The 26,035-nt window shown below is 45.1% G+C and overlaps 1 protein-coding gene across 1 annotated transcript in view; it reads right to left on the bottom strand.

The window, feature by feature from the left end:
* The window catches only part of KLF7 (KLF transcription factor 7), a 56,030-nt gene that overhangs the window by 13,737 nt on the left and 16,258 nt on the right, over nt 1–26,035 (bottom strand). The window contains exon 3 of the mRNA XM_068407957.1: nt 11,833–12,445. Coding sequence (XP_068264058.1) covers nt 11,833–12,445 — 613 coding nt within the window. The remainder of the gene's footprint in view (nt 1–11,832; nt 12,446–26,035) is intronic.

Here is a 26,035-nt window from a genome sequence, read left to right as displayed (position 1 = left end):
GCCACTGGCTTTTTAAGAGACTGTTTTAATAACTTTCCTTGCCACTCTTTCTGAGAAATCCTTTTGGGACCTGCTGTTCCTGGGCTGGTGAATGTGACTGTGCCGTTACAGCGAGCAGCGGTGTCACTGCGGGACGACCCAAGGCATCCTTCAGAGGCCAGTGCCCATGGGGATGTTGTCAGGGCAGACGCAAGTCGCTCAGAAATGCCAGAGCCAATGTGGTTTTTGGTGGGAAGAAACCCCCCAGATCGCCTTGCAGAGAAATGCCAGGCAGGCATTCGTATTTGCTTTGCAGTTTATTATGGAAGTCTGCCACAGCACAATGGGACGCCTAATGTGGAACATCACATTAACAATATTTTATATTTATGTAGCGCTCTTCATCTCCAAGGGTCTCTGAGAGCTTTACAAGCTACATACCTGGCATACCAATGAAGCTGAGCCATAATTCTTCTAATTAGCTGAACATCAGCACACAGTACATGGCACAACAGCAAGTGTTACCGGTCACTCCTCTCTTCCTACGGAAAGAGCTACGTGATATTTAATAGAAGCATTTTGCAGAAGGGCATTCAGTTTTAAGGACTCCTGAAAAAATTAAATCTAACCAGACAGGTCTCCTTAACACCCGTGCCTGTCCTCCCTCATTATATACACACCCTTCGTCAAACATGAGACACAGAAGAGGAGTAGCCCAAGACCTGCTGCTTGTTAAATATCCCCACTTTCACACTAGATTCGGCAAGTTACCATCACGTGGCTCAGGCAGCTGCTCTGCTGGTGAGGTTACCAAAAAGCTAGTGAGCAGCTGCAGTTCAGCACACAACATCACCCTCTTTCTAAGATTAATAAGTTCATTTCTTTAGCAAAAAGGAAGAGCAGGCTATTTAATATACACATCCTCTGGAGATCAATGCTAACATCTAAGCGTACATGCGTGCAACCCATCAACCAGTAAAACTAATTACAAAAATCAATTTCAGATACTTTTCTGAGCCTTTCATTCCTCAATATACTCCTAATTGATTTTTGTTGGAGAATAGAAAGCCTAATTATTATTTTTATTATTACAAAGGAATGCAAGGTGGGGGCAGTGGTCAGGGCTTAAGTGGCTCACCAACGCTTTCCACCCAAAAAGAGAAAAAAGAAAAAAAAAAAGGCATTTTATTCACAGTTTTGCCACCTGCTGGAAAGATGGAAAAGCCTTTGAAAGGGTGACAAAGCACAAGAGAAAAGCTGGCAGGAGACAGTATGGGGCAGAAGAGGAATGTGACAGGATTGTGAAAAACACAATGTGAGAAGGTTGTACCTATTTTTAGATGGGCAGGGATGATCAAGTGTAAAAGCAGTACATTTCCATGAACGATGTACAGCCTCTTTCATCCAAAAAGGTCAACAGTGCCCTTATAGAGAGATGGCTCTGATCACGTCTATATTAGAGATGGGGGAAAAGAGGTTAAGAACCAGACCCAATGTCCAGTCTTTCTACAAACTTCAAAGCTCCAGATTACTCCCTAAGGGCCTTGCCAAAGTTTATCGACTGAGCCAGCAGTAGTCTTCGGCATGTAGCCATTCAGGACACAAAAAGAAATGAATAGTTGCAGCATTATGTCTTACGCACACACACAAGCACCTAACACACATCTACAAAGCCCACTTGCCTAGCTGAAAAGCAGAGAAAAGCAAAGCATGTAGCAACACCCAAAGAAATGGAAATTTTCCATTTTCTACTGTACTTAAGAGGACGCATTTAACGAATGCCTGTTGCCATACATGCCGAGCACTGAAGGTGGGGAGGAACACCACGCTTTATCTCCCTGGGTCTATGCAAGACTCTCATCGAGAACAATAAATCCTTCGAAACGCTGCTCCCCTTTCAAGCCCCTTCTCTGTAGCTCCTCTCTGAAGGAAGCTCCTGGCTGGCGGGGAGCAGGGCCAGGGGACGGACACCGGCGCCAGCCCGGGCGCACAACCTACGCTTCTGCCCCATTAATTGCCAGCACATCCTCCCCCAGCCCTGGGCCCTGGGGACAGCAGCAGAGCGGCAGGCCCAGGCGGGCACCCAGCAGCAACACCGGCAGCAAAACTACCCAATTAAGCCTCCAGAATAAGTGTAGGGGGGAGGAAAATTAAAAAAAAAAAAAAAGAAAAGAAAAGAAAAAAATAAGGATGGAGTTGCTTGGCAACGGGAGGGCAGAAGCAGCTGTGCAGCAGGTCGGGCTGGTACCCAGGCGGCGGGCTGGCCCATTAGCACCCTGCATCTCACGCGCTTCGTGCCGGGGTCTCCTAGTAACAGCCTGTGCACGCCGGGCTGTTGCGCGCTTCCCCTCCTCTCCTCCTGTTTCTCCCCATCATGCGAGGCATCGCTGTTTGCCCTAATTACACATTCTCCGCTGCTTCAAGCTGCCATTACTTTGGTCCCCAGAGGAGCGGCAAGAACTTTAAAAAAAATCTCCTCTAATAAGGGCTTTTAGTTTCAGATTCAGGAGAGCTCTGCAAGCTCAAAGACGCAAGGCAAGGCAGCAGCAGCACAAGGAACAGATGAAAAAGGAAAAGAATTCAGCAGTTCACTGGGTCAAATTTTTCCAGGATCCTGAAGTATATTTTTTCCCTTTGTTTTTTGTAGGTTAACCCAGGGGGTGAACAATGAAGGCAGCCCTTCATGGGACGTGGCACATATTTACATAATCCAGAGCAGTGTATCAAAGATGTGCTCTTTGGACACCCATGTTTTAGGCCAACAGCTTCTGAAAAATTCCAAGCAAAACATAAAGGTAAATATTCCAGGCAAAATATAAGACAGATGTATCAGGGACTAAAACCGATGAAAAAAATTTAAGAGGAATAGACACCCCCTTTTCCAAATGCTAACATTTTAAATGGCTTTGCTCCATATTTTTGCTAATGAATGCGGGTTTTTGCTTATTCAACCTATTACAGTGCTGATGTTCTTCACCATTTATGTGTCACTTCATTTTCTCCCTTTTGCCACCGAAAAATCAGAGAAAGATGACAAAAAAAAAAAAGATGCAGAGTGGCAGAGACAGCACAGGAATAAAACACAAGGGGAAAATAATATACGTTCCTTTCTGTTTCCCAGTTTTGTCAACAACATAAAGAAAAACAGAAGATGACCCAGGATGCTTTCATTCATTCAGATATTTGATTTGATTTGGGGGTGGAGGCAGAAGGAAAATCATGTGCTTGGGCATGAAAAATACACCGGCATGTTCTCCCAGTGAAGGCTGCCCGGGTGTCAGGGCAGGGCTACCTACATGGTGGCAGGCACGTGATGTTTCTGAGGGAGACCCCATCCTTCCTGGTGCTTTCTCCCTGGCCTGGGGCTGGAGGTGGCAAGCTGTGCCCAGCAGCGCAGGAGCTCTTTGCTGCTTCACACTGAGCGGAGCTCATTAAAAAGGTCTTAGCAACGTTGCTGGGCAAACCTTGGTGAACCAAGCAGCCTGGTCTCAAGAGCAAAAGGCAGCGAGTAAAGATAATTAATTTTACCGGCTAGGAAGTTTCCTCATCTGGATTTTGGAAAAGGCACAAATAATTACCTGTCCTTAGCTCTAAGGGAGGTACAGGCACCCAGTTGGAAATGACCCAGGTCATTCATGCTGCCAGATGAGTGTAACTAAAGGAGGACATAAACGTGCTATGAAATTCCATTGCTGGGTGACACTGCATCTTCAGGGAGAAAATCTTACAAAATAAAGAGGTTTTCTGTATGAAACACATTTCCTAACACACATTCAAAGCCAAGCAAAGCCCAGGAAAAGAATCACCTTTGGGATTCCATGGGTTTTGCAAAGAATTAATGATAAAATTGTATTACATTTGCCACACTCATATGAAAGTCAGTTTATAAGAGATAGTAGCTTAGTCCATTCAAGCTAATTTTCATCCAGATATTCACAGATAGAAGTCTTCTGCTCGAAGACTATTTTCCGTTACGTAGGCCAAGTTTTTAGCTATACTTGCTGAACTGAGGACAGTTCTTTTCTCCCTGTCCCTCCCCAACACACATGCCACATTCTCCTAAAAAACAAATATTTTCCCTCCAACTTCTAAAATAACAAACAGTAACCACACTGGAAAAAGACCAAATGTGGAAAATTTCACTCTGAAGAAGGAAAAGCTTTGCAAAGTTACAGGTGACCAACAAGAAGACGTCCAAATGAAAGATTATGCAAAATTAACCATAATACAGTTCCATGCAGTTACATATTGAACAAAAGTACATGCAGATGTGCATGTCTGTATTTTTACAACATTCATTTCCAAGAACTAATACAAGCTTCTAGTGCACTAATGATTACTTATGGTCATCATAAAAAACTAGAATGACACTGCAAAATTGTCCAACTGATCTATTAAGTTCTCTCTGTCAGTGGTAAGAGTCCAGATGTACAGGAGGAAGGAATAAATCCCTGCTAAGCCTCTGAATGTGCACTACCATACAGTGAGGACACTTTTCTTTCAGAACTCAGCTGGGGATCAGCTTTTATCTTGAAACACATGCTTGACATCGTTACCTTTGCTAGCATGCCTGCAAATGTCTTTTCAGCGTTCAGTTTTTGCAGCCCCAGTTTTCAGTCCTGCATTTTGAAGGCCAGACACCTTCAGGAGCAAATCTACCCAATGCAACATCGGGGTGCCTATCTACAAATGGGGACTGCTGGGATTGCGAACTGGCTTGCAATGTTTTAAAGGCTTTTAATTCTTATTAAGCCTTCTTATCATCATGTATAAAGCTGACCAACGGAAAGATTTTGGTTCTGCAGTGACACAAAGGTTTTGGTTACTCTCAGAGACCTGTGGATAAAGCAGGTCCCACGCAGTATTTTGTCCTCCCCTTTCCAAAATGGCTGCACTAGTCTTTGAAACTGCCCTCACTTGACATCCTTGTCTCTCATTCATTTCAATCTGCTGCAGAACATTACCATTCACTGCTTGACATGTGGTAACCAACTGGCTTTTGAGAGTGGTGTTAGACAGAAGTTTTCTGAAGACACAAATACACTTTCTGCAAAACTGCAGCAAAACACAAAGAGACAATTTTATTCATTAAATCCACGCTGCATTCTCTGCATCATAAGCTTGCCCTTTAGCTATCTTTAAGTATATTTTTTCAGCCATTATTCCTAGTGCTAACACATGCCTGGCTGGTCTCCCTACCCGCAACTGGTCTGTGCTATGCAGTGGGCACCACCTATGCCATGGTGCTCATGGTTTTATTTGGGACCCCACCACCCTTGGCAGAAGCGTGGATGCCTCCGCTGTATTTAGGTCAGCTTCCACAAAGCCTTCCAGTTCATCTGCTCCTGCTTGCAAGTTGCTGCTGCTGCTGGTACGTAGGTATGTGGGATCGTGTCTGCATGGGGTGTGAAAGGCAGGCTCTGGATTAGGAGAGGTCCATCCAGGCTCCTGGCTGCTTGCCCAGATGTGACCCAGACTCAAACGCCCATGCTGTGCTTAGGAAGAGCCTAACTCGGCACTTGCTTTTGAGATGAGAAGTAGCACACTTGGCTTTTCCTGCCCAGAGCACTTCAGCTCTCCCAGACTGCTCAGGCCCTTCTTGTCCAGCAAGCCCATCGTAGCCTAAAACAGCATCTCTGAGCACACATCTCTGATTCAGGCCTGGTGTGACCTCAAATACTTCAGAAGTGCCAGTGCTTTGGACAAATGGACAAGAAAATCACAGCTTCTTGCCATTAACCTGCCATTTGTATCCAGTGTGGGACAGCAGCAACACAAAGGGAAATCGGCAGAAGACAAGTTGAGGGGTTTTCTTCAAGTCTTTCTCTGTTATCCCTATCATTTGCCCCCTTGCTGAGTGCATCACGGGGCTTGAGGTAAATGAGTATAAAGAAAACACTAGATGACAAACTAGAGATGGCTCCTCCGTGTCTTACCAAGGCAGCCTGCCGTAACAGTTGGAGGCGCCTGCCCTCTCCCTCCTGCAGCTGCTGAACAGACAGAAAACATTACTTTCTAGGTCTCCCTTGTGCCAAAAGTCATCTCACATGGCAAACAAACAAACAAACGAACGAACAATACCTATGTACATTTTCAAAGCCAAACAGTAAGACTGTCCTGTGCTATTGATTTGGCAAATGATGGAGCAGGAACACGGGACTGAGAATTCAGGTATTTGCAATGAAGCAATGGATGAACACCACTGGTGTTTTAAATGGCAAGGGCTGCTTTTGGCAGGGCCCGTCCTCCTGCTGCCTGGGAGGTTCACAAAGCTCGTTTCCTCAGCCTAAGCTCTCGCTGTAATAATGAAGTGAGGCTCTGGCCCTCCACAGTGAAATCACAACACTCCCCTCCAAACTTGCCAAACAGCTAAAAGGCTTCAAAACCAGAAAGGTGTAAAGAGCTCATGATCAGGCTGGGCTTATTTTAATCAGCTTTGATAAACTCTTGTTATGTTTTTACCCAAAAAACTTCAAAAAAAACCCAGCTCCACAACAAACCACATCTTTCCAATCTAGCAATGCAACTGTACCCCAGAACAAATCCAGCCCTAAATGAAGGTCTTGCTCATACACCCCTCCTCCCTCAATTCCCTTGCTCGCTTTTCCAGTGGCAAATTCAGCTGTTGCTTCAGCTGCTGCCATGGGAGCTTCAGCATCCTCTGTGTCCCTCCGTGTTCCCTTGCTGGGTTGCAGCCCTGCACACAGAACTGGGGACTCACTATGAAGCCATGGGTTTATGTACAACAAAAAATCTTTGGCTTTGGCTTTCATTTCTCCTACGCTGCCTACACTGCTCTCCCAAATGCTTTTCCCTAAGTCATTATTCAAAATCATGCATCTTGCAGAATTGGTGCTGTGCTTGGCTATTTGCCTTTTCTTTCTCTTCACTGGCTTTCTGTTCATGGGTGCTACCGCACTAACACAATACAGCAATGCAACTTCCCATTCATGTGGTATCACTGACACAGATAGTCTTTATTTTCTCTGTTATTCCTTTACTTTCTACTAATCTTCTTTATCTATCATTGAGCCTACTCTCCTCAATTTGGTCTTTTCCGATCATTTCCAAATTCTGGATGTTTCCTCTTCTATCTCCAACACTTTGGGAAGGCTCTTTGTTATTTTAAATCCCATCTCAAAAATGTTCCTGTTCATTAATGCTCTTTCTAATACTCTAGTGTCTCTCGTCTTTTTCTTGCAAATGTAGTAATTTGTTTTCCTGCAGGGTGGATTTGTTTGTTCTAGTTACTCTCACCCAGCACTTTGGATCAAAGAACTATATAATTTAAAATAAGATGTCCTGACAATGTAAAACAAACTCCACTTAAATAAGTGCTATCTTAAGATCACATGTAGACTCGTAACTTCTATTTACATGGGTATTTTCCACTTGTTTAGGCTTTAGAAACCTAAATATAGATGTGGGGTGCCCAACTCCTGTTTCTCAGACTTGAGCTTAGGTGGTATCAGATCCTGGTTTTAGATGGATAAAGAAAAAAAAAAAAAACCTTCTTATACTCATAAAATGCAAACCCCAGCAGAACCCCCTAAGGGACATTTTTTATCACTATCCCAATCTTAAGGATTTCCTGGTCAGTTTCTATGTGATGCTTTATCTCTGGTCAGAAAGCACCCACGCCATCTCATACCTTCCCCTGTACGTTACTGCAAGAAGGCTGACACGAATGGTTTTGTCAGGAGATAGAAATCTCCTCCAGAGGTCTTTGATCTGGGAGACACAGCCACATCCCATGACTAATCTTTCCATAGGTCACAGGCCAGCTCACCCTTAGACTTATTTGCATCCAGACACTCACCAGCAATATCCTGTTTTCTAATTTAGGAAGTGCTGATGACTATACATGGGCTTTGGCTCATTGCAATTCCTTCCCTCTCCACTCTCCACTGCATTGGCAATTCATTTCCATACATGTGTAAAGGCTGGACGAAAATTTCTGTCTCTCAAAACAGACAAAATGTCATTGTTTGCACTGATGTCTGCTCCATGAATAACTGTAAGAGAATGTGCTAGGGTTGGATTACTGTCCCAGTCCTGGTGGCTCCTTCTTTAGATGTTTTTACCTCACCCTCACATTGGCAGCATGGTCTTTCCAAACCTACAGCTCACCTTTTCCTCCTGTTTACAGGCCCAGCTGCTATTTCTCCTGAGTGGCTTCTTTGCTGCCTTCTGACAGTCAGTCCCACCACTGCTCTTAGCTCCTTTACGCACCCTTCGCTTTAGATGCCCCAGCTTACTTTGAATTCAGTCAAATATTTTCATTTCCCTTTCTATCCAGACAATGTTTTTCCCTTTCCCTTCCAGATTAAATTCTCTCCCACACAGATGATTGTTTTTCCCTCTCCGAAGGTCATCCAGAAGGTGGTTTCATAACCAGTTCAACCATTGATGGGCCTTACAGCGCTGTCCTGATTCTCTTATGGATGAGATGTGGGAGAGTAATGTGGGGGATGCACCAAGTGCAACGTGGGGTCTGACTGTCTCTGGGCTCTCCAGCAAAGCAAAGCCCTAAGAGAAGATCGTCTCCAAGCTAGCAAGCTGCTATCAGTCTGTATTGCCTCCAGCCCAGCCTGGCTCATCATGCAGCAGCGAGGAACGCCAGCCAGTGTCTGTCTGGTCAGCCTTACATACAAACAAAAGGAATGCAACCTCCTTCCGCCGCCTTCCACCCCCCAGCTCCCCAGCCCATGGTTTTCTTGTTTTCATGCACTGCAGTAAATCCCTTTGATCCAGCAAGTGGACTTTGCACGTGCAAGTTGGGTGACCAGCCCGCATCTGCCTCCCTGCCTGTGAACCCCACACTGAGAGCTCTTTGTCTGTCCGGGCACTCACACCCTTTCACACAGAGCCCACACTGGCAGAGTGCTCTTGCATGACATACTAACAAACTACCAGCCAAAGGAAAATATCTCACAATCATTTCAGACCCTCTGGCTCAGCCACTGACTAAGCCAAGTGGCTACTAGCCATTGGCACTGCTGGGTGCATTCACAACCCACAGCACACTCAGCTCACAGGGTGAAAAAAACAAAGCACGGATGGAGAAAAGGGCTCCTTGTCCCTAGCCCTGAAGGCGTGCATGGGAAAGGAGGCAGCCCTGCCATTTATAACTCAGTCCCAAATTTCCATAGCTATTCCTCTGTCCCTCTCTTTTACCAGAGGCAAGAGCTCCCTGTGGGGAAACCCCACTGCAGAGGTCAGCGTGAACAGATTTCATGTCTTGATTGTACCAGCTCTGATTTAAGGCATCCAACGGTCAGTGATTTTTAAGGGAACAGAGCACTTAAGCAGGATGAAGGGGTCTGAATGACTGTGCTTTGGACTCAAATAAGCTAGTTAGATAAGCCCATCACACCCCTCCCCTCAGATTGCTCTCAAGATGTAAATATTCAAAGGTACTTAGACAATCTGCTTTCCACAGAGGAAAATGTGAGCCAGGTTTCCTTGGCCTTTCCTTCTCCCAGGTTCTGCATCAAAGATGTATTTTAACAACAAACCTGCATCCAGTTTTCATCACAAAGTGAAACCATGCTTTCTACACAGCTATGCACAGCTAGGACGTGGTTGGGTGCAGTGTGGTTGTATGGCTACAAAGACAGGAGAACTCCTTATCCAGGTTTGTATTCTCTCTTGTCTTTTGCCTTCCTCATTTCCTAACAACCTGTGCTATCTGCTTAGGACTTGGTGGATGGAAACAGGAACACTCCCATAAACTAGTAAATGGTTTAGGGGCTGGTTAAACCTCTGATGTTTTAACTGGCAAGATCGGAGGGGTAGCTGAACCCACTAGGTGAGGTGCTGGAGGTGGGAGGTGTGGGCACTGCGCTCAGGCAGCTGCAGTCTCATCCTCTGATACAGGTCTTCCCCATCTGCCAGCAAAGGTGGACTTGCCTTTCTCACCATGTGGAGCACTGCTGTGGATGGGCACACACATACACGTCAACGGTGCTTTGTACAGTCTAAGGCTATTCAACAGAAGTATCACAGGGCCAGTGAGAAATGTTTCTTGTCATGGATTAATTGTAAAATGCAAGATTTCACATGCTGATGTCACCGAGGGGAAAGGTTTTGACCTCAGATACAAAATTCAACCAGACTTAAGGCTGGGTTCAAAAGCATGCAAAATCTTGCAAGATTTTTACTCCAAAGGGTGGAGGTGTTGAAAGAATAGTGTTTTTTGCAAGTGCTCTCTCAGGACTCCTTGTCCCCATCTACTGAGTGACAAAAGCAGAAAAACTCCTCAAGTTCACCCTTTCTAAGCAATTGTGTCACATCCCTGACTAACTTCAGGAAGAGCCGTGTAAGACCCATCACTTCCAGCTCAAGGAGGAACACAGGGGTCACATCTGAACAGATAAGACCACTGAGTCAGCGGCTCTCATGGTCTGCATGTGTGTCTTCATGGGAGACCGACTGCCTGCTGGGAGGCCTTGGCTGGGATGTGGCCCCAGACAGCCCCGGCGGGGGCCAGCTTCACAGCAGCTCTGGCACAACAAGGAGCCTCCTGACCACATTGCTGCAGATTTTAAAATGACTGCACGACTTTCACCGGCTTTCAAACCCCTGGATCACAAGTGAGGACACTCCTGGCAAGTTGGCTATCCTCAGTAAAAGCACTAGAAAGCCCATATAAAAAGATCAAAACCAATGCCTTTTAGGTCTTAATATGATTTATACTTCAGACCATGTAACTTTTACAGGGCTGCCTAGTGTTTGATGGATGCAGCTCTCTTAACAACCCACACATTTGTTTGATTTACTGCACTGGTCTAACATGTTATTTTCTACCTTGCAAGAACAACCTCGCTTCTAGGAATCTGCCTGCATGATAAGATCATGAATTAAATGTGCAGTTATCGTAAGAGACCGCACATTTTACAGTAAAATTGAGAAAACTGATTACAGCAATCCCTCTGGAAACAAGAATAATCACATGATAAGACAGTGCTAATGGGAATTTATCATCTCTCATCACACGTGAAGCTTAGAACAAAGCAGCAACACGTGCGAACTGCACAGCTATTACTGCCAATGAATACCAGCCAAAAAGCTACTGGGGACTATGAACAAACGACAGGAGAGTGGGGATCCTGAACAGCCTACCCTAAGCCAATTCAGTATGCTTCAAGAAGCTTACACAGTGGAGCTTGCACGCAACATTAGTAAATATTACCCAAAATAACAGCTTGACATCTTTCCATACATCCTATTCCCTCTCTACGTACACTATTCCATTCAAACTCCATGTCATTCTTTCATTTGTTCTCACTGCACTTTATCACCAGAGAAGTCCAAGATCGTGAGTATCTCAAGGGTACGTGCATCTGCAGACCTACACGTCAGCATCTACACACATGCTCCCTCACACACACATTATTCCTAAACCGCATACCTCAGATCTGAAATACATTTTTTCTCTTTCCCCCATAAAAAAGGAAACAAAATCCTACCCACGCTATTTTCTATTTGAAGCAATTAACATTTGACTAAAATCAACATTTTTAAAGTTGTCTTAGGGAAGTGAGTGCTGAAAACCCATGGTTTTAACACGAATGATACATCTACATCCCTTAGGTGTCCTAAAATTACTCTGCATCAAGCCCCATAAGACATATGAAACCCCAACAGGTTAATGGTAGACGGGGAACTCCTCCGTTCTATTGAATAATGGGTACATTTGCTGGCCTACCACATTTTTCCACTGCCCTGTTTCATAGATAGAAGCTTGGACTTTCAAAAGAGATTTTTTTGCTTTTCTGAATGAGAATAAAAGGAGATGGTTACAGTTAGGTGGCGGGAGGACAAGATGAGAGAAGCATCCTACACAAGTACCTGTATGAGTCCTCTGGTGAGCCTTTAAGTGGGAGCTCTTTGTATAAACCTTCCGGCACCCATTAAATTGACAGCGATGAACCCTCTTCTTGTTTTCTGGGGATGCTTCTGCCCCCGTACTTCCTTGTTCACTGTCACTTTGGCCGCTTTTTATCGTCCCCGCGGTTGCTGTTGCTACACCCACTTTCACTGAGCTGAGTGAAGTTTTCTTGGCCACCAATTTCAACGTCACCGTGCCATCCACCGCTGAGAGAGTCTGTGAGGTTTTTACAAGGTGGCGGCTGAGCTCTGGAGAGGAAGGGGGCGTTAATGAGGTTACTGCATTGAGTTGGGCCTGGTTGACGGCTGTGTAGCCTTCTGTGGAAGAGCTGGTGGACTGCAAGCTGAGGCATGTCTCAGAAAGCAGCTTGTCCCGTGAGAGGATAATGTCCATGTTGGCGCTTTTGTCACATGTACTCGTCTCCACTGGTAAAAGGATGGGGTCCAGCCGTCTGATATCGTCCTCTGCATCTGGGGCTGAGGAGGCATGAAGGAAGCAGTCCAAATCCTCACCAAAGGTCTCAGAGATCTTCCGCGGTTCAGTCTGAAGGTATCGCTCCAACTCCAGGCATGTCTGCAGGAGGGGAAGGGAGAGGGGAGGGAGAGAAACCACTGTTAGAGAGTGATTACAGCATAGCTCCCACCTAGGGCAGGAGAACAACGTGGTCCAGAGCCATTCAGAGACAGCACTCATGCACACCAGCAGCTTCTCGCGAGATGGTCACATTTTGGGAGACATGAGGATGTGGCACTTGTTTGATGCTTGTCCAAGACAGAGTGTGGGAATATCCATGTACAGTAGCAGATATTACGGTAAAAGTGAAGATATGACAACCAGAAAGCATCCACTACGTTTTCACTGAAGTCTGTACATTGTCCCATGGATACCAGGCCCCTCCCAGTTTTAAGTGTAATCCGGCCAACAGTCACTTCCATATGAAACTATCCTAATGGCCCCATCGCCTGGCCACATACAAACAAAAAGTCACCTCTCCAAAGAACTGCTTCCTCTTCCTTCACAAACATTAACTTTAGCTCCAAATTTAACTCCGCATAGTTGGCTGGGGCCCAATCTGTTCCTAAAACAGCACAATTCTGAAGCGTAGCATTTTAAGACAGGAGATAGAGAAAAACTTCCAGTGACAGCACAGCTTGTTTAAAGGGCCTGAGAGAAGGAAAGATGTGACGGAAAAAAAGGGACCTACTGTCAGTTTTAGAAGGTTTTTAGCACATCTGGTCAAACAGGGCTTCCTGTGTACACGATACCAGACTTGGACACAAACACACACACACACTTCATTAAAAAGTAGGTGAAGTTGCAATCAAAGAGGCTGCCACATAAAAACGTGTTCCCGCATCTCCACAGCAGTGATCATCAGCACGATGATGGGGTAAGCCTCCTACTTGAATGTACCTTATCATGAGGTGTCCTGAGCTAGCCCCAATAAAGCCGCCTGACACCATCATGCTGCCCAGTGTTCCCCATAACCAGCATTATAAATTTTTATTGTTTATAGAAAACCGTTTGCTGTAGTTTCAGGAGCTTTTAATGGAGTTTATTAGTGCTATTTTTCATTTCTCGCTGCCTGAAAGGGTAGCTGGTTTAATACCACCACTGCGATTTTACAGGACTTGGAGAAAGAGACATTCTAACCAATACTTTTTAGAAACCTCTACAAACTACTCCTCAGAGAACACTTCTAGAGATATTAAGAAAGGGATTTTAGGCAAAAATTTTCAGCCTATGGGAGCTGGTGACCCAACTACGTCTCAACCTGGAGAGTCCAGCATCTGATCAAGAAACAAAAGCTTCTTATGATCGAGGAGAGACAGAGACTCCTGCCTTCTGGGGACAAAGGTCCCATCAACAGGAGCGTAAAGAGGCCCCACTCACAGCTCTCCCGGAGCTGCCAGGTGACTCAAGATTATTACTTTCAATGTACCCAGCAAGCAGCACTGCTGGTTGCAGTACAATGCGGTGGGATGACTTTCAGAGTTCACAACTGAATTTGCCAGACAGTTATCTGTTGTTTCTTTTTAAAATAATAGCTGATTATAGACCTGAGCTGTAGAGACGGACTTGGACAAAAAGCAACAGAAGGGCAATATATGCAAGTGAGACGTGCTACACTTTAGCATGTAGGTTATTTTCAGGGGCATGACACTGTATGTACGATGTGTCTGCACGCAGGCCTGGCGGTGGGACACTTATCAGTTAGTACTTGCCTTAAGCAACCTTTCTGTTTTCTTTTTAAAGTGCATTTCTGGGACCATGAGGAACGGCTTCATCTGGGTATCTGGTCTCTCTCCAGATGAATCCTAACAGTTTTGGGAGCAGCTTTCCAATGTGCACCGCTGTCTTTCAGGAATAACCCCCATCACCAGGAGAGGGGATGCTTTTGAATTCCCCACATCATGTAATTTGGGCTTTCTGGCCCACTTAGCCTTCACCCAGCGGGGCAGAAACAGGTTTAGGGGCGTAATAAATAAAAGGCTTCCAAAGGAAAGAGCAAGCATAATCACAAATTAGGGGTGGAAAGGGGAAAAAAGGAAAAAAAACAAGAGAGACAGGGACTCAAGGCCATTAAATCTGATGACAGTGACATGAAATTTCAATTGCTGTGGGATCAGAAAGCTGCGCCCTGGCTCCGGGCTGCCCGTGGAGGGGAGGCAAGCAGAGGTGCTGCTCCTTTAAGGCATCACTACCCCACAACAACAATAGTGGGCCTGACAGTTTTTTCCAGCTTCACTATTAATTTTCCATAAAGAGCAGTTTCTCGATGAGCCCTTTTCAGGCAAAGCCTGATGCTTCAGAAACCTGTAATTATTCCTGGCTCCCCCCTCCCGCAGCCATTGCACCTGTGCCATTTCAAGACACCAGCTGGTCATGTCTTGCCTTCTGCCTCTGAAATCCAAAACCAGTGGATCAAGCCCATCTCCCCATCGAGGGGGAAAAAAAACAACTCAAAGAAACAATATAATGCAGTCCCTTCCTCCCGCCCCCCTCAGCCTCTCCACCAAGTCAATAGGGGGGAAGAGCCTAGCAACGCTGAGCCAGAAAAGCCCTCCACCTAATCTGCATGGCAGACAAAGCCTGGCAAGGGGTTACGGCCACAGCCCTTCCTTTACCCCCTGCCAGGGCCCTACCTGCTGCTGCATTTGCCAGAGCAGGCAATGGCCGGCAGAAACAAAGCATCTTTCCCCATATGCACTTCCCAGCTTCTGCCAAGTACCTTATGTGACCTTCACTCCTCCTGGTCCAAATCACCCAGGGAGTGGTGAGGCAGGGTTTTGAAACCAGCCTGCTTTCTTCACTCCTGCCCTGGCAAGATGACTTTTAGGCCAACTAAGCCCCTCCACTGCCTCGTCTTGAGCTCTGACCTGGAGAAACCAGTCAGGCTGAGACCATCAAGGTCCCCACTCCAGCCTAGTGGACCATCAGGAGGGGCAGGATAATAACTCACAAAGTTATATGCCAGCGAGCGCATCAAAAACTACCAATTGTTTGTGGGAGCAGCAGGATATTGTTCACTATCCACAGAGATATGAACCCAAACTGCTGGATTCAGATGATGGTGAACCACTGTAGATCTACTTCCATGACCAGCCTGGTAGGAAAATGGTCCAAGGATACCTAAGACAGGGATGAGCTGCCCTTGTCACGCTCTTGTCATAGTTCTGTTGGATGCCCAGCTTCTCCTTAACCACTCACACAAGAGAGGGGGTGCTGTGTGTAATGGATGTAATACATGTCACATGCGACATTAAGTCTATCCCTTGGTTGCGAGGTTGCAGACTACTTGGTGGGTATTAAACTTTCTTACCCAGTGCCAGTAGGATTTACAGCAATAAAGTCTTCAAAAATTGCAATGGGAAGAGGAAGATGGCTCCCTTCAGGAACACAAGAAGAAGATCCAGAAGATTGCTGTTTGCTGTCAAGCCGGTTTCACAGGCTAGGGATAAAAAGTGACCCAGTACTTCAACCCATCTGCCCTGATTAACGAGGGTCACTCTCCTTGCATCTTGCCCCTCAATTTAGCCAGTTAAAAGAAATGATGATTCACGGCTGACAAATAATAGGATGTGACTTTGCGAGACCCCATGTACTTGCAGAAAACCAGCTAGAAAAGGATGGCAGTCTGGCACGTGGACAATCTCTACAAGGCCTCAGTCTGATTTTTCAATTTTGGCTACAATTGCAAAAAGGCTCACTTTCCCAACAGAGGCACATTTCCATCACCTGCAAGAAACGCTGTGTGTTTCCTGCCTACACACAGGTAACTCATAACATCTCTTCACTCCCCACATTATACTATCACCTCAGTCCTCTGAGGCACGTACAGTGGCAGAATATATGTAAACTGCACACCATGACACTTCCACATGCAGCATCAGATCCTTCAGACAGTACAAGGCAGCCACTGTAGTGCTCTCCTGGGCGTGGTAAGGACCTACTTCTTGCTAGTCCTTCCAGAGTTTGCAGTAGTACTGATCCAGGGAAATTCAGTGTTCAGTATGTCTGTCAATTCAGAAAGGTGTGACCTCTAATCTACCTGTATTCTTACCTCTGGAGCTCATCTAAAGCTCATCTACTGAAAATAAAGATTATTTACCAAACACATTAAGTATGATCACCCCTGTGAAATACAATGCAAGAGAAACCCAGAGTGTGCCTCTGATAGTAGAGGTGTGATACATATGTACCATTTTCAGCAGAGCTTAGCACTCGCCTAATTCTGCAGCCAGCAGAAATCAAAGACGGTTTTGCCACTAACTTCAACAATAACAAGACAAACCCCAGACTTTCCAATCCCTCCCAGACTTGCAGATACTCAGTTTGGCTCAGACAGCCTAGGTTTTAGGGTGCTTGTCAGCCATCCAGGTTAAAGTGCAACCTAGAACACTCATAATCCAGATATGAAGGAGCTGGAGTCACCACTCATGATGCTGATGTTTGACTTCATCACCCTCCCCCAGAGAGCAACCAGCAAGAAGGCTCTAGCTGGGACTACCACTGTTATCAATGTGCCAAGCATCAAGGCAGTGTAGGTACCCGACATCTCTGTCTCCCCTTTAGAGAATGATGGGGGAAAGACATGCCCGTAGGCCAGGGGCCTCTGCAGGGACACAAGTTTGGCATCTGGATTCAGGTCCAGACAGCTCTGGAAAACCTAATTCCAACTGATGACCCAAAATGAACTCTACAGTTCCCAGGGTATAAATTTAAACTTGACCCAATGAATTGCAAAGAACTGGTCTCGACTGGCAGCCATGTTGCGTATAAGAATTTGACCCATATATACAGGCTCTTGGAAAATCACAGGTCACTTCAGAAGCACCTGCCTGTGCTGTGAAGTCTTTATAGCACTCAAACTCCTGGGCATTTTGCACAGCTAAAGACAGGACAATGTGGCAACAGCAGAGTTCTGCCAAGGGTAAAACAAAGCCCAAACACTTACAATGATTTGAGCACAGAAAGTCAGGGAAGACACCTTATCAACACATTCACTGGGTTCCTCTGTTTTATTGATGCTGAAGTATTCTATAACATCTTGATTTTGAATTTTTCTAGCAAATCATGGGAAGTTCTTATCTGGAAGTGCTAGTTACTTCCAAGTGCCATTTTACTGCAGATATAATTGGGCATCAAGCACCGATCTTGGAAGTTATCCAAAACCTAATTACGAAGTTGGATACTTAGGCTGTGACAGAGAATGAAAATGTCAAATGTGGCTGACAAGCAGGTCTGATCTACCAGCTCTGTTTACAATAGCGGATTCTCTTTGCAGCACAATTTATATGAGCAAAGCAGAATTATACATGCAATAGTGAAGGTCAAATTCCAACCTCCATCGTGACCCCATTGCTTTCCACTGGCACGTAAAAAAAGGGGCCTCATCTCTAACTTCAAATAATTGTGAAAGTCTCAAGACTACAAAGGAAGAGAGAGCATCCTCAACCTGAAGGCAACCCAAAACAATAATTCTAAGGTCACTGCCACCGCAGTTCACTCAAGCTCAGAGTAAACAGCGGCACCAGGTCCAGCGCCCGGTGTCAAGTGTTTCATTCTTCAGCACAACAGCAAAAGCTTTGAGCTATGGTGGCGCTTGCATTGCTAATGCCAGAGGCAGATATTGAACTGGATGTTATGGGGCAGACCTGAAGTTGAGAGGAGTAAGAGAGTCAAAACTCACCTGCCTTCTCTGAAATGCCATGCTATTTTTGCCCTTAACCCTAAAACAAGGTTTGAAAGATGCATCATCTTCCCACTGGCAAAAGCCTTCATTACTTCCTGAACAACAACAAAACCCAATCCTCTTGCCCATCTATTCCAAGATTGTCATCTGTTCCCACCCAGCTGCCAAAACCTCCAGCTTTTCCTCTTGGCAATCTCTACTGGGTAGTTGCTAGTTGTCAAAAAGCTGCAGCACATCAGAAGCTTAACATTTGGGACAGCATAAAATAAACAGAATTTTAGTATTAAAATAAGTAGTTTTGCAAAATACCCTTGGGAAAATGGGAAAACTGCAGTCTGAAATGAATGAATAGTAAGAAAAAGTTTCAGGCGATAGCAAACCACTTCTATTGCAAAGGATTTAAGACAAAACTCCTAGTCATGTGCCAGCACCTCTCGCCTATGTGTTATATAGTTCATTGAAACAAAAAGACAGCTAAAACCACTTTTCAGGTACAACAGTAAGACACAATCACAGCTAACTTGTGGTAAATATCTGCATGTATGTTCTTAATCCCTTGTGTACGTGAAGCAAATCAAATTAACTGTATGCTCAACAGACTTTTGCCAAGAGCAAAAAGCTGGCACACACACAGTCAGCAAAGATCATCTGATACGCAAAGACTTGTTTTCCTGTGGTAACTTCACCATACGCCCAAGCCATCAGGCTAGTCCTCTCTAACACCGGCTGAATGGGTCTCACCAGCCACCCGAGTCTGCAATGGACAAGTCTATTAACTCTTGACTACGCTACACAGGACTCAAGCCTCTGTTTGCAAATTTCTTCAACATAATAATGGCCTGTGCCCATTTTCCCCCTTGGTCTCAGCCCAAAGAATGAACCTTTAAGGAAATGTATTTAGCCAAACCAGCCCATTCACTGTTATTCATGCACAACAGCACTCTCAACAAACACTCTCCTACCATGACCCAGATGGCTTTCTCCCGGCACGTTCTCCACAGCATTTTTCTTCAGAGCATAAAAGATGCTGAAATCAGAAGCCTCAACCACATTCAGTGAAGACACATTTCAATGTAAAAAAGTTCTGCGGATTTACTTAAAGGACAGAATCACTACTTTCATATAAACACAAGCCATTTTCCTGTTGCTCTGGGGCATTATGTAACCAGGGTTATCAAAGACTTTGATCAGCCTCTAAAGCTCAAAGGATCAAAACCAATTTTGCCACAAATCAGCAATTTTCACCAGCAGAAATGAGTGGTAAAACAAATATCTTGAACAGAAAAAAACGTCGGAACCCATAACTCTAACCAAGGAGTCAAAATCAAGATTGTTCCCAAACTTAGTGATAATGAAATGTATCTTATCTAATAAATATTCTTTTAAATGGACAAGCCAAATTTGTTCACTAAAAATCTGTGGTATTTGGGCTCTAAGCATAGAGAATTTCAGTGCACTGGTTGTGAGATATTGAACAAAGGACTGCAGCTAAGCGTGGCTGAATTTGATAGGCATCTAGATAAAAAAGAAAAGGATTAAAGAAACCTGCAAACACTGAACCAGGGCTTTGGAGGGCTTTTGTTGTTTTTTGACTGTTTAATAAAGATAGAAAAAATATCTGCAACCAGTCACAACAACAAAAAATAGCATCAATGTCAGCAAAGGATTAAGGATAGCCAAATCAAGAATTCAAAAGTGCAGCCAGCCCATTGTGCTAGTATCAAAATATGATATAACCCATGTGTGCTTGTACACCAGCACATGCCCTGCATGCTGCCATGCAATCCAGACAGCAAGTAGCCATACAATGACCATGTGAGAAATTCTATATGTGTAACATAAGTGTGTTTCAAAATCTTTCTGAAGAGATCATTTATTTGTATAACAACGTTGGATGGCTTTGAGTGAGCTGGCTAGTGGCCCTCACTGCAAACTTTTCTCCAAACTTCCTCAAGTGTGTATTTAACCTGTTGCCATCCGGTTTGGAAGCAGCTTTAATTTAGCATTATAAATAGCAAAAAGGCACAATTAGCTCCTTGAATTGCTAGTCCTAGCTCCCACTGAAATCAAAGGATCAGGTTCAAAGCATGCCCCAGAGTGTGGTAAACTTCTCACAGGAAATGGATATGCAAAAGCAAATGCTGACGGCTGTGGAACGTACAAAGCAGAGCAATATTTTACGTCTCGATCCTCAATTAAGATTCATCCTTACAAAGTATTGCAGTGGGGTTACACAGCAGAACTGGATTCCTTGTAATTACTCTGGATAGGATCATGAATGAAAAAATCTACTCTTTAGAGATGTTTCATTAACAGCCAGAGATAGCTTAACATATCCTCCTCAGCAGCTGAGACAGATGTATACACCAGTTGTGTCCATGCACTCTCAGGCAACAGCATATTCGTAAGCACAATTCTTCACAATTAGCCTATTAAATCAAACCTGGAGAAGATATGTGATCGATACGCTCAATATATGGTACATTTCATAAGAGTCCTGGGTTGTGAGTCATCTCTTCTGCTCTGATCTAAAAACATATTAAACAAGAGGATGCATAACACTGAATTCCTAACCCAAAAACATGCAATTCCTCATCTTGACTTTGTGTGACCAACATGTTTGTGCTGGGACTACTGTTTCTACCCTGTACATGATGCCCATTCATTATCACATCTCACGGCTCAAAAAACCTTTTGTATGTTCCCTTTTGTATTATTTTTGGCTGTGGGGAGGAAGAGGTGGGGACCTGTCTGGGAAACAGGAAGCGGGAGGAAGGAGGGGAATGTGTTGTAGAATAAGGGCAGAACAAAAAAGAATAAAAGAGCATTTATCCCATTTCTAAATGATAATAAACATACAGGACCAAAGCCTGCCTCCAGCCATGCGGGGAGCAGTGGGCTGTTTGGCTGAAGTTTAAACTTTAACGTGAGCACAGCAACTGTCCAAGAACATTTACAAAAAAACATTGGCTGCTTTTTTCTTTGTTTTTTTTTTTTTTTAATCATTTGGGCAATTTGTTATCTTACAAGAGCAAGAAGATGCATGTGCTACCGTGATAAATATGCCAGTCTGGGCAAGGAAAAGAGAAGACAACAGACTTTAGTTTCACCATTGGACTGAGAAAAAAAAATCAGACCAAAAACAAAGCAATGGGAAGCACAACCGGATTCTCAGCTGGGGTAAATCAGCACAGAGCAGCCCTGATTTCATGGTTCCTGTTTACATCAGCTGAGGACCTTGCCAACACTCTAACTCCATAAAATTCTGCTCTTGATTAGCACCATTTAACTCTCTGGCTTACGTGAAGCAGAATTTGACATGTTCTTTGACGGCTGGAGATGGTTATTTTATATTACAAATCTCGTCTACTTTATTAGGAACAATGTGACCCAAATGGAAAAATGTGAAGAATTTAAAAACAAAACCAACTTCAGACATCCTGATGCTTGGATTTGTTTCTTTCTTCTCCTTTTTTTTTTTTTTTTTTAATTTGGGCAGTCTATATAGAGGTATTCACAGACTGGTTTCTGCCACTTCTAGGCCAGAGTTTTCATCATCTATGCACAGAAACAACAGCCTTCACACTTGAATGTCCCACTGCAGGTAAACTTGCCTCTCACTCAAAAGCCAGGTGCCCTCCAAAGGATGCTCCCTTACAGCCAAGGGTATTTTTCCACTGCTTTTCTTTTCTACACTGCTCTGCCAAGGCGCTTGTTCCAGACTCTAGCCACCGGGGATTTTGATGAGCCTCAAATCTCACAGGCAGTACACGTGGCCTGCTACGCACCCTGATAAAAGCAGCACAGTCCTCTCCAAAAGCAATTTGCTAGAGCACATTGGTAAAGCGCCCGCCAATATTGGCCCAACCACTCAGCAGCAACCCAGGCAGCTGCCCACAGGCATCTGAGGAGACCTGTATCCCCAAAACGCATTAGATCAAACAAAAAGGAGATCTGGCAGGGCCTTTTGAGGATATCATTAGCGCTGTCAGAACTGGACGAGGCACTGCTTACTCCTTGTGAAAGGATCACGAGATCAGTCCCGTGTCAGCGCGGTTTCCAGCAGGCTGCACAGCTACCGGCTGCAGCATGGCATGGGAAACTGGGAGATCCCATTAAGAGCCCTGCCATTTATTGACCTAAGAAAGCTCGGCAGGTCAGATCACCAGCTGCTCAGAGTCAGCACACCTCTGTGAGCCAATTTACACAGCCACGGCTCTCATGCTGGCTCACTTTCTTCGGTCTGTTGACTGTGGACACCCACCCAGTTGTTATGGATTTTAATATGCTGCAATATGAAAGTGCTATTTCAGGACAAAGTTATTAATAGCAAAGCAGCCAGAAAATAGCCTAGAAGGAATGCAATGTCTTGGTATTCCTGGAAGATACGATGACTTCCCAGCATCCAAGCAGCCACCATGGTTGATTCAAGATGTTTCTGTGCACAAGACTGTCTGTTGTTAGAGGAGCTAACTATATGATGTGCCATCACGCCATGCCTTTCTAGAAATGCCCTGTATGGGTACCTGCAGACTCCCAAGTCTGCAGAGACTACAATGCAGAAAGGCCCAAAGGGTGGTACTCTGTTACTCTAAGCAGACTGGTGAAAAGCAGAGGCTGGGTGCTGTGATGAAGCATCAGCAGAAACAGAGGCCAGGAGAAGCTCTGCTCTTCCTGAAGGAGGTAAAGGATGGGACGGGACCTGTTTGAGCCCTGCTCAGAAAACTTTCTGACTCCAGGACCTCAGAGAGACTCTTCTTTTCAGCCTCTCTTCCCCTACAAGCACCCTCTCCTTCTGTTGTTTCTTCGTGCTGCATCTCCTCAGCAACACTCTTTACTTGGGCAGCAGCCTTGCAGTCAAGGCAAGTCGCTGTCCCTTTTCATGCTCTCTCTTAAGCCTTCTTTTTCTCCTGGCAAAACATCCCTGGAAACTTATTGGAGAATACAGTGCAAAACCACCAAACCCAGCCTCAAGTTTATGTTGGCACCTTTCCCCCTAAAATTAACTGTGAGGGTTCCCAAATTAATTCCAGGTACATCACCGAACACAAGACTCAGCATCACCTTTTGGAGATGATACCAGACAAAGGCATCTCTCTGCTGGCAAGGCTTTTAGCATCCCTTCTGCCTGCGCCCGTGCTGCTGAGAGGCTCTCCGTGAGGCCTTTGGCTTTCCGGCCCCATCCCTAAGTATCCTCCTTGAGCAAACCGAATGAAACTCAACACTGCGTCTTTCCCTGAGACAAAAAAGGCCCAAATGATGATGCCGGGAGTTGGAAGATGTCATGTTCACAGCACTACAGCCTTACCCATTAAATCGCCATAGACAGCTCCAGCTCACTATCGAACATGCACAGCAGGGAACTGCAGTCCCTCACCACTCTCAAGAAAGGAAACAAACAAAACCCACTTACCAACAAGGAAAAGAGGAAACATATTGTAGTCATTATAATCTCAACAGTGGACATGTTATCTGGCATATTTCCAACTCAGATGTTTAAAAAAACGTAGTTAGTTTACCTTAAGTGTCTTATTTTCCCCCATTTCCCTTTTCTACTCTATTTAGGCGTATATAGCATCTCCTGAGATAAGCCTGCCTTTGTGGGTTGGCTGTATACCACTCCTTCCCTCTATTGTCTTTCTCAGATGGGATGGAAGTCTCCAATGTCACGGCTTGGAAGACCACAGCCAGGCTCTCTTGGCTTGGTTTGTGGGAAGGGGAAGAGCGGGAACTGAGGAAGGACAGCCTTTCCCGCTGCAGGAGGGGGTCCTCTTCCTCACAGTACAACCAATGCTCCCTGGCATTTTGTTTATCATCGATATCGCTTAACTAAAGCTGTTTTTAGTAGCCCCCAAAGGCGGAGTCTGTTGCCAGCTATCATCATCCCAAACACTTCAGACTTCTGTCACCGTGCTTTGGTACAATCCCTGCAATAGCTAAACACAAACATTATGTTCCCCCAAGTACAAATTATAGCTTTCAGGAGCTGCAATTTTATTTTGGTTATAGACATACAAAAGTAACCTTTATGCTGGGAGAGGAGGAGCTGCACAAGAGACCGCAGGCCAAGCCTCTGCTTCACAGGGAACATTCCTGGGAGCACTTTGCTGCTTCGCCTCCAGCCGGCTCTGCTTCCCAAGCAGATGCACTTCCCAAGCAGCTGTGCTTCCCAAGTGGTTGCATGATATCAGAGCTTAAGCAAGAGCCAAAATGCCTTGTGGTGGCCAGGGATGCTGGAGGGATCTGCTTCAGATCCAGCAGTCCAGGAACCGGGACTCAGAAAGAGAGAGAAATGCACTCAAACCATGCTGCGTTAGCTGTTGGCAGCCTATGCATTAAGGACAGAGTTTTCCAGGCATGACTCGTAACTTGGTTGCGACCCTGAGCCCCTGCAGAATACATCGCAGCACCTCTGAACACATGGGCTCTGCTCAGAGCGTGCCAGAGGTGCTCCCCACCACCACCAGAGCAAGGTTCAGGGGGTTTCCTCCATTTCAAATGTCTCTAACTCTTCCCTGCTCTGCAGATGTCCCATCACTACCCCACACTGAGCTCTCAATACCTGTCAAAGAAGGATGATGTCAAATTGCCCCCACAAGCCCCTCAGCACCCCTAGGCATTTCAGTCCTCCTGTCAAGCCTGTTAACATGTCCCTTCCCCGTCACGAGTAATGGTGCATTCCTGGAAGCAAAAACTGCATTAAAAGTCTTCTTTACATGCGAGCTAAGAGCTTTCTTTGCCTCTTACCTTTTTTACTCATAAATATAATATCAAGGTGATCGTGTTCTTCTCAGACTACTCAGAGTGTTCTGTAAGTAAAACCTGCAATTAGCAATTCATCAGATGGAAAAATAAAAGCCACATTCGGTTTCTCCCTACACTTAAAAATGACCACGTGCAGTCTCTGAAGCAGGCCGATCTTTTTAACAAGGTCATGAGTATCAGCCGTGAGGGGGAACAAAACCACCCTGCACGTGTTTTTCCTTCTACGCTGCTTTCTTACCGATGTTTTGTTCACGTTCTAAGCAAAGAGGAAGCCTCTCCTGTTCCCATCACCCTGTGTTTATCCACATTCCAGCAGCCAGCGGCTGCTCCTCCAGGCACTCTCCAAGGCCAAACAACTGGATCTCGCCGCAATGCATTTTTGAACTTGAGACACATCCAGCTCTGAGTGGGAGTGAGGTGGGAACCCTGAGAGCAGAAATGATAGAAGCAGCGGACGGTGGGGCTCCATGGAATCTTTTGAAAGCGTCGCTCCTGCAGGCTAAGACAAAAAGCACAACACAACCTTTGCCTAGTGAAAGGACTGGAAAATGCACTTTAGGAGGCACAGCCTTAGGAGTCAGAGTAAATCCTCCCAGATGTCCCTGGTGTCTCTGGTGACAAAGCAGCCCAATTTGATCAATACAGCAGCATTATTAACACTGAGCTACCTCACGTGAGGATAGTCATATGTTCCTGCCTCTGCTGAGCGTGGGGGAAGGGATGCAAACTCCTACAGCAATTCACAGAGGAAACGTCTCTCTCAAAATCATTAAGATTGCACAAAGAATCTCTTACCCATTTCCACGCAAGCTGCTTTTTTGGGAGAGCTCTGCTTCATTAGTATTGATCAAGCTCAGGTGGAATCCCAGAAACAGTGTATTCTTTATGGTTTTCTCAAAACGAAATTTTGTTTTTAATGACTTTAGGATCCCTATCCTCAGGCTTTTTTTCTGCAGCCATGAAGACTCTTCCTTTTGGGGGTTGGGTACAGGCACATAAATGCAGCTGGTTAACAACAGAAGGTAGGACTTTATGATTAGCAAATTTTGTAAAATGATTATGAGGATCAGGGGTTGAGTTACGTGCATTTGGGTTCAAGCAGAAGTAACAGTAGTAAAAGGGTATACATCACTGCTGCTCCTGAGCCCCAGCCAGAGTCATGGCCTTTCTGTGTTTGGCTCTTGACAAGCACAGTTACAGAC

The sequence above is a fragment of the Nyctibius grandis genome, chromosome 9 (assembly GCF_013368605.1).
Source record: "Nyctibius grandis isolate bNycGra1 chromosome 9, bNycGra1.pri, whole genome shotgun sequence".
Taxonomy (NCBI): domain Eukaryota; kingdom Metazoa; phylum Chordata; class Aves; order Nyctibiiformes; family Nyctibiidae; genus Nyctibius; species Nyctibius grandis.
This window is presented reverse-complemented; position numbering and strand designations above follow the sequence as displayed.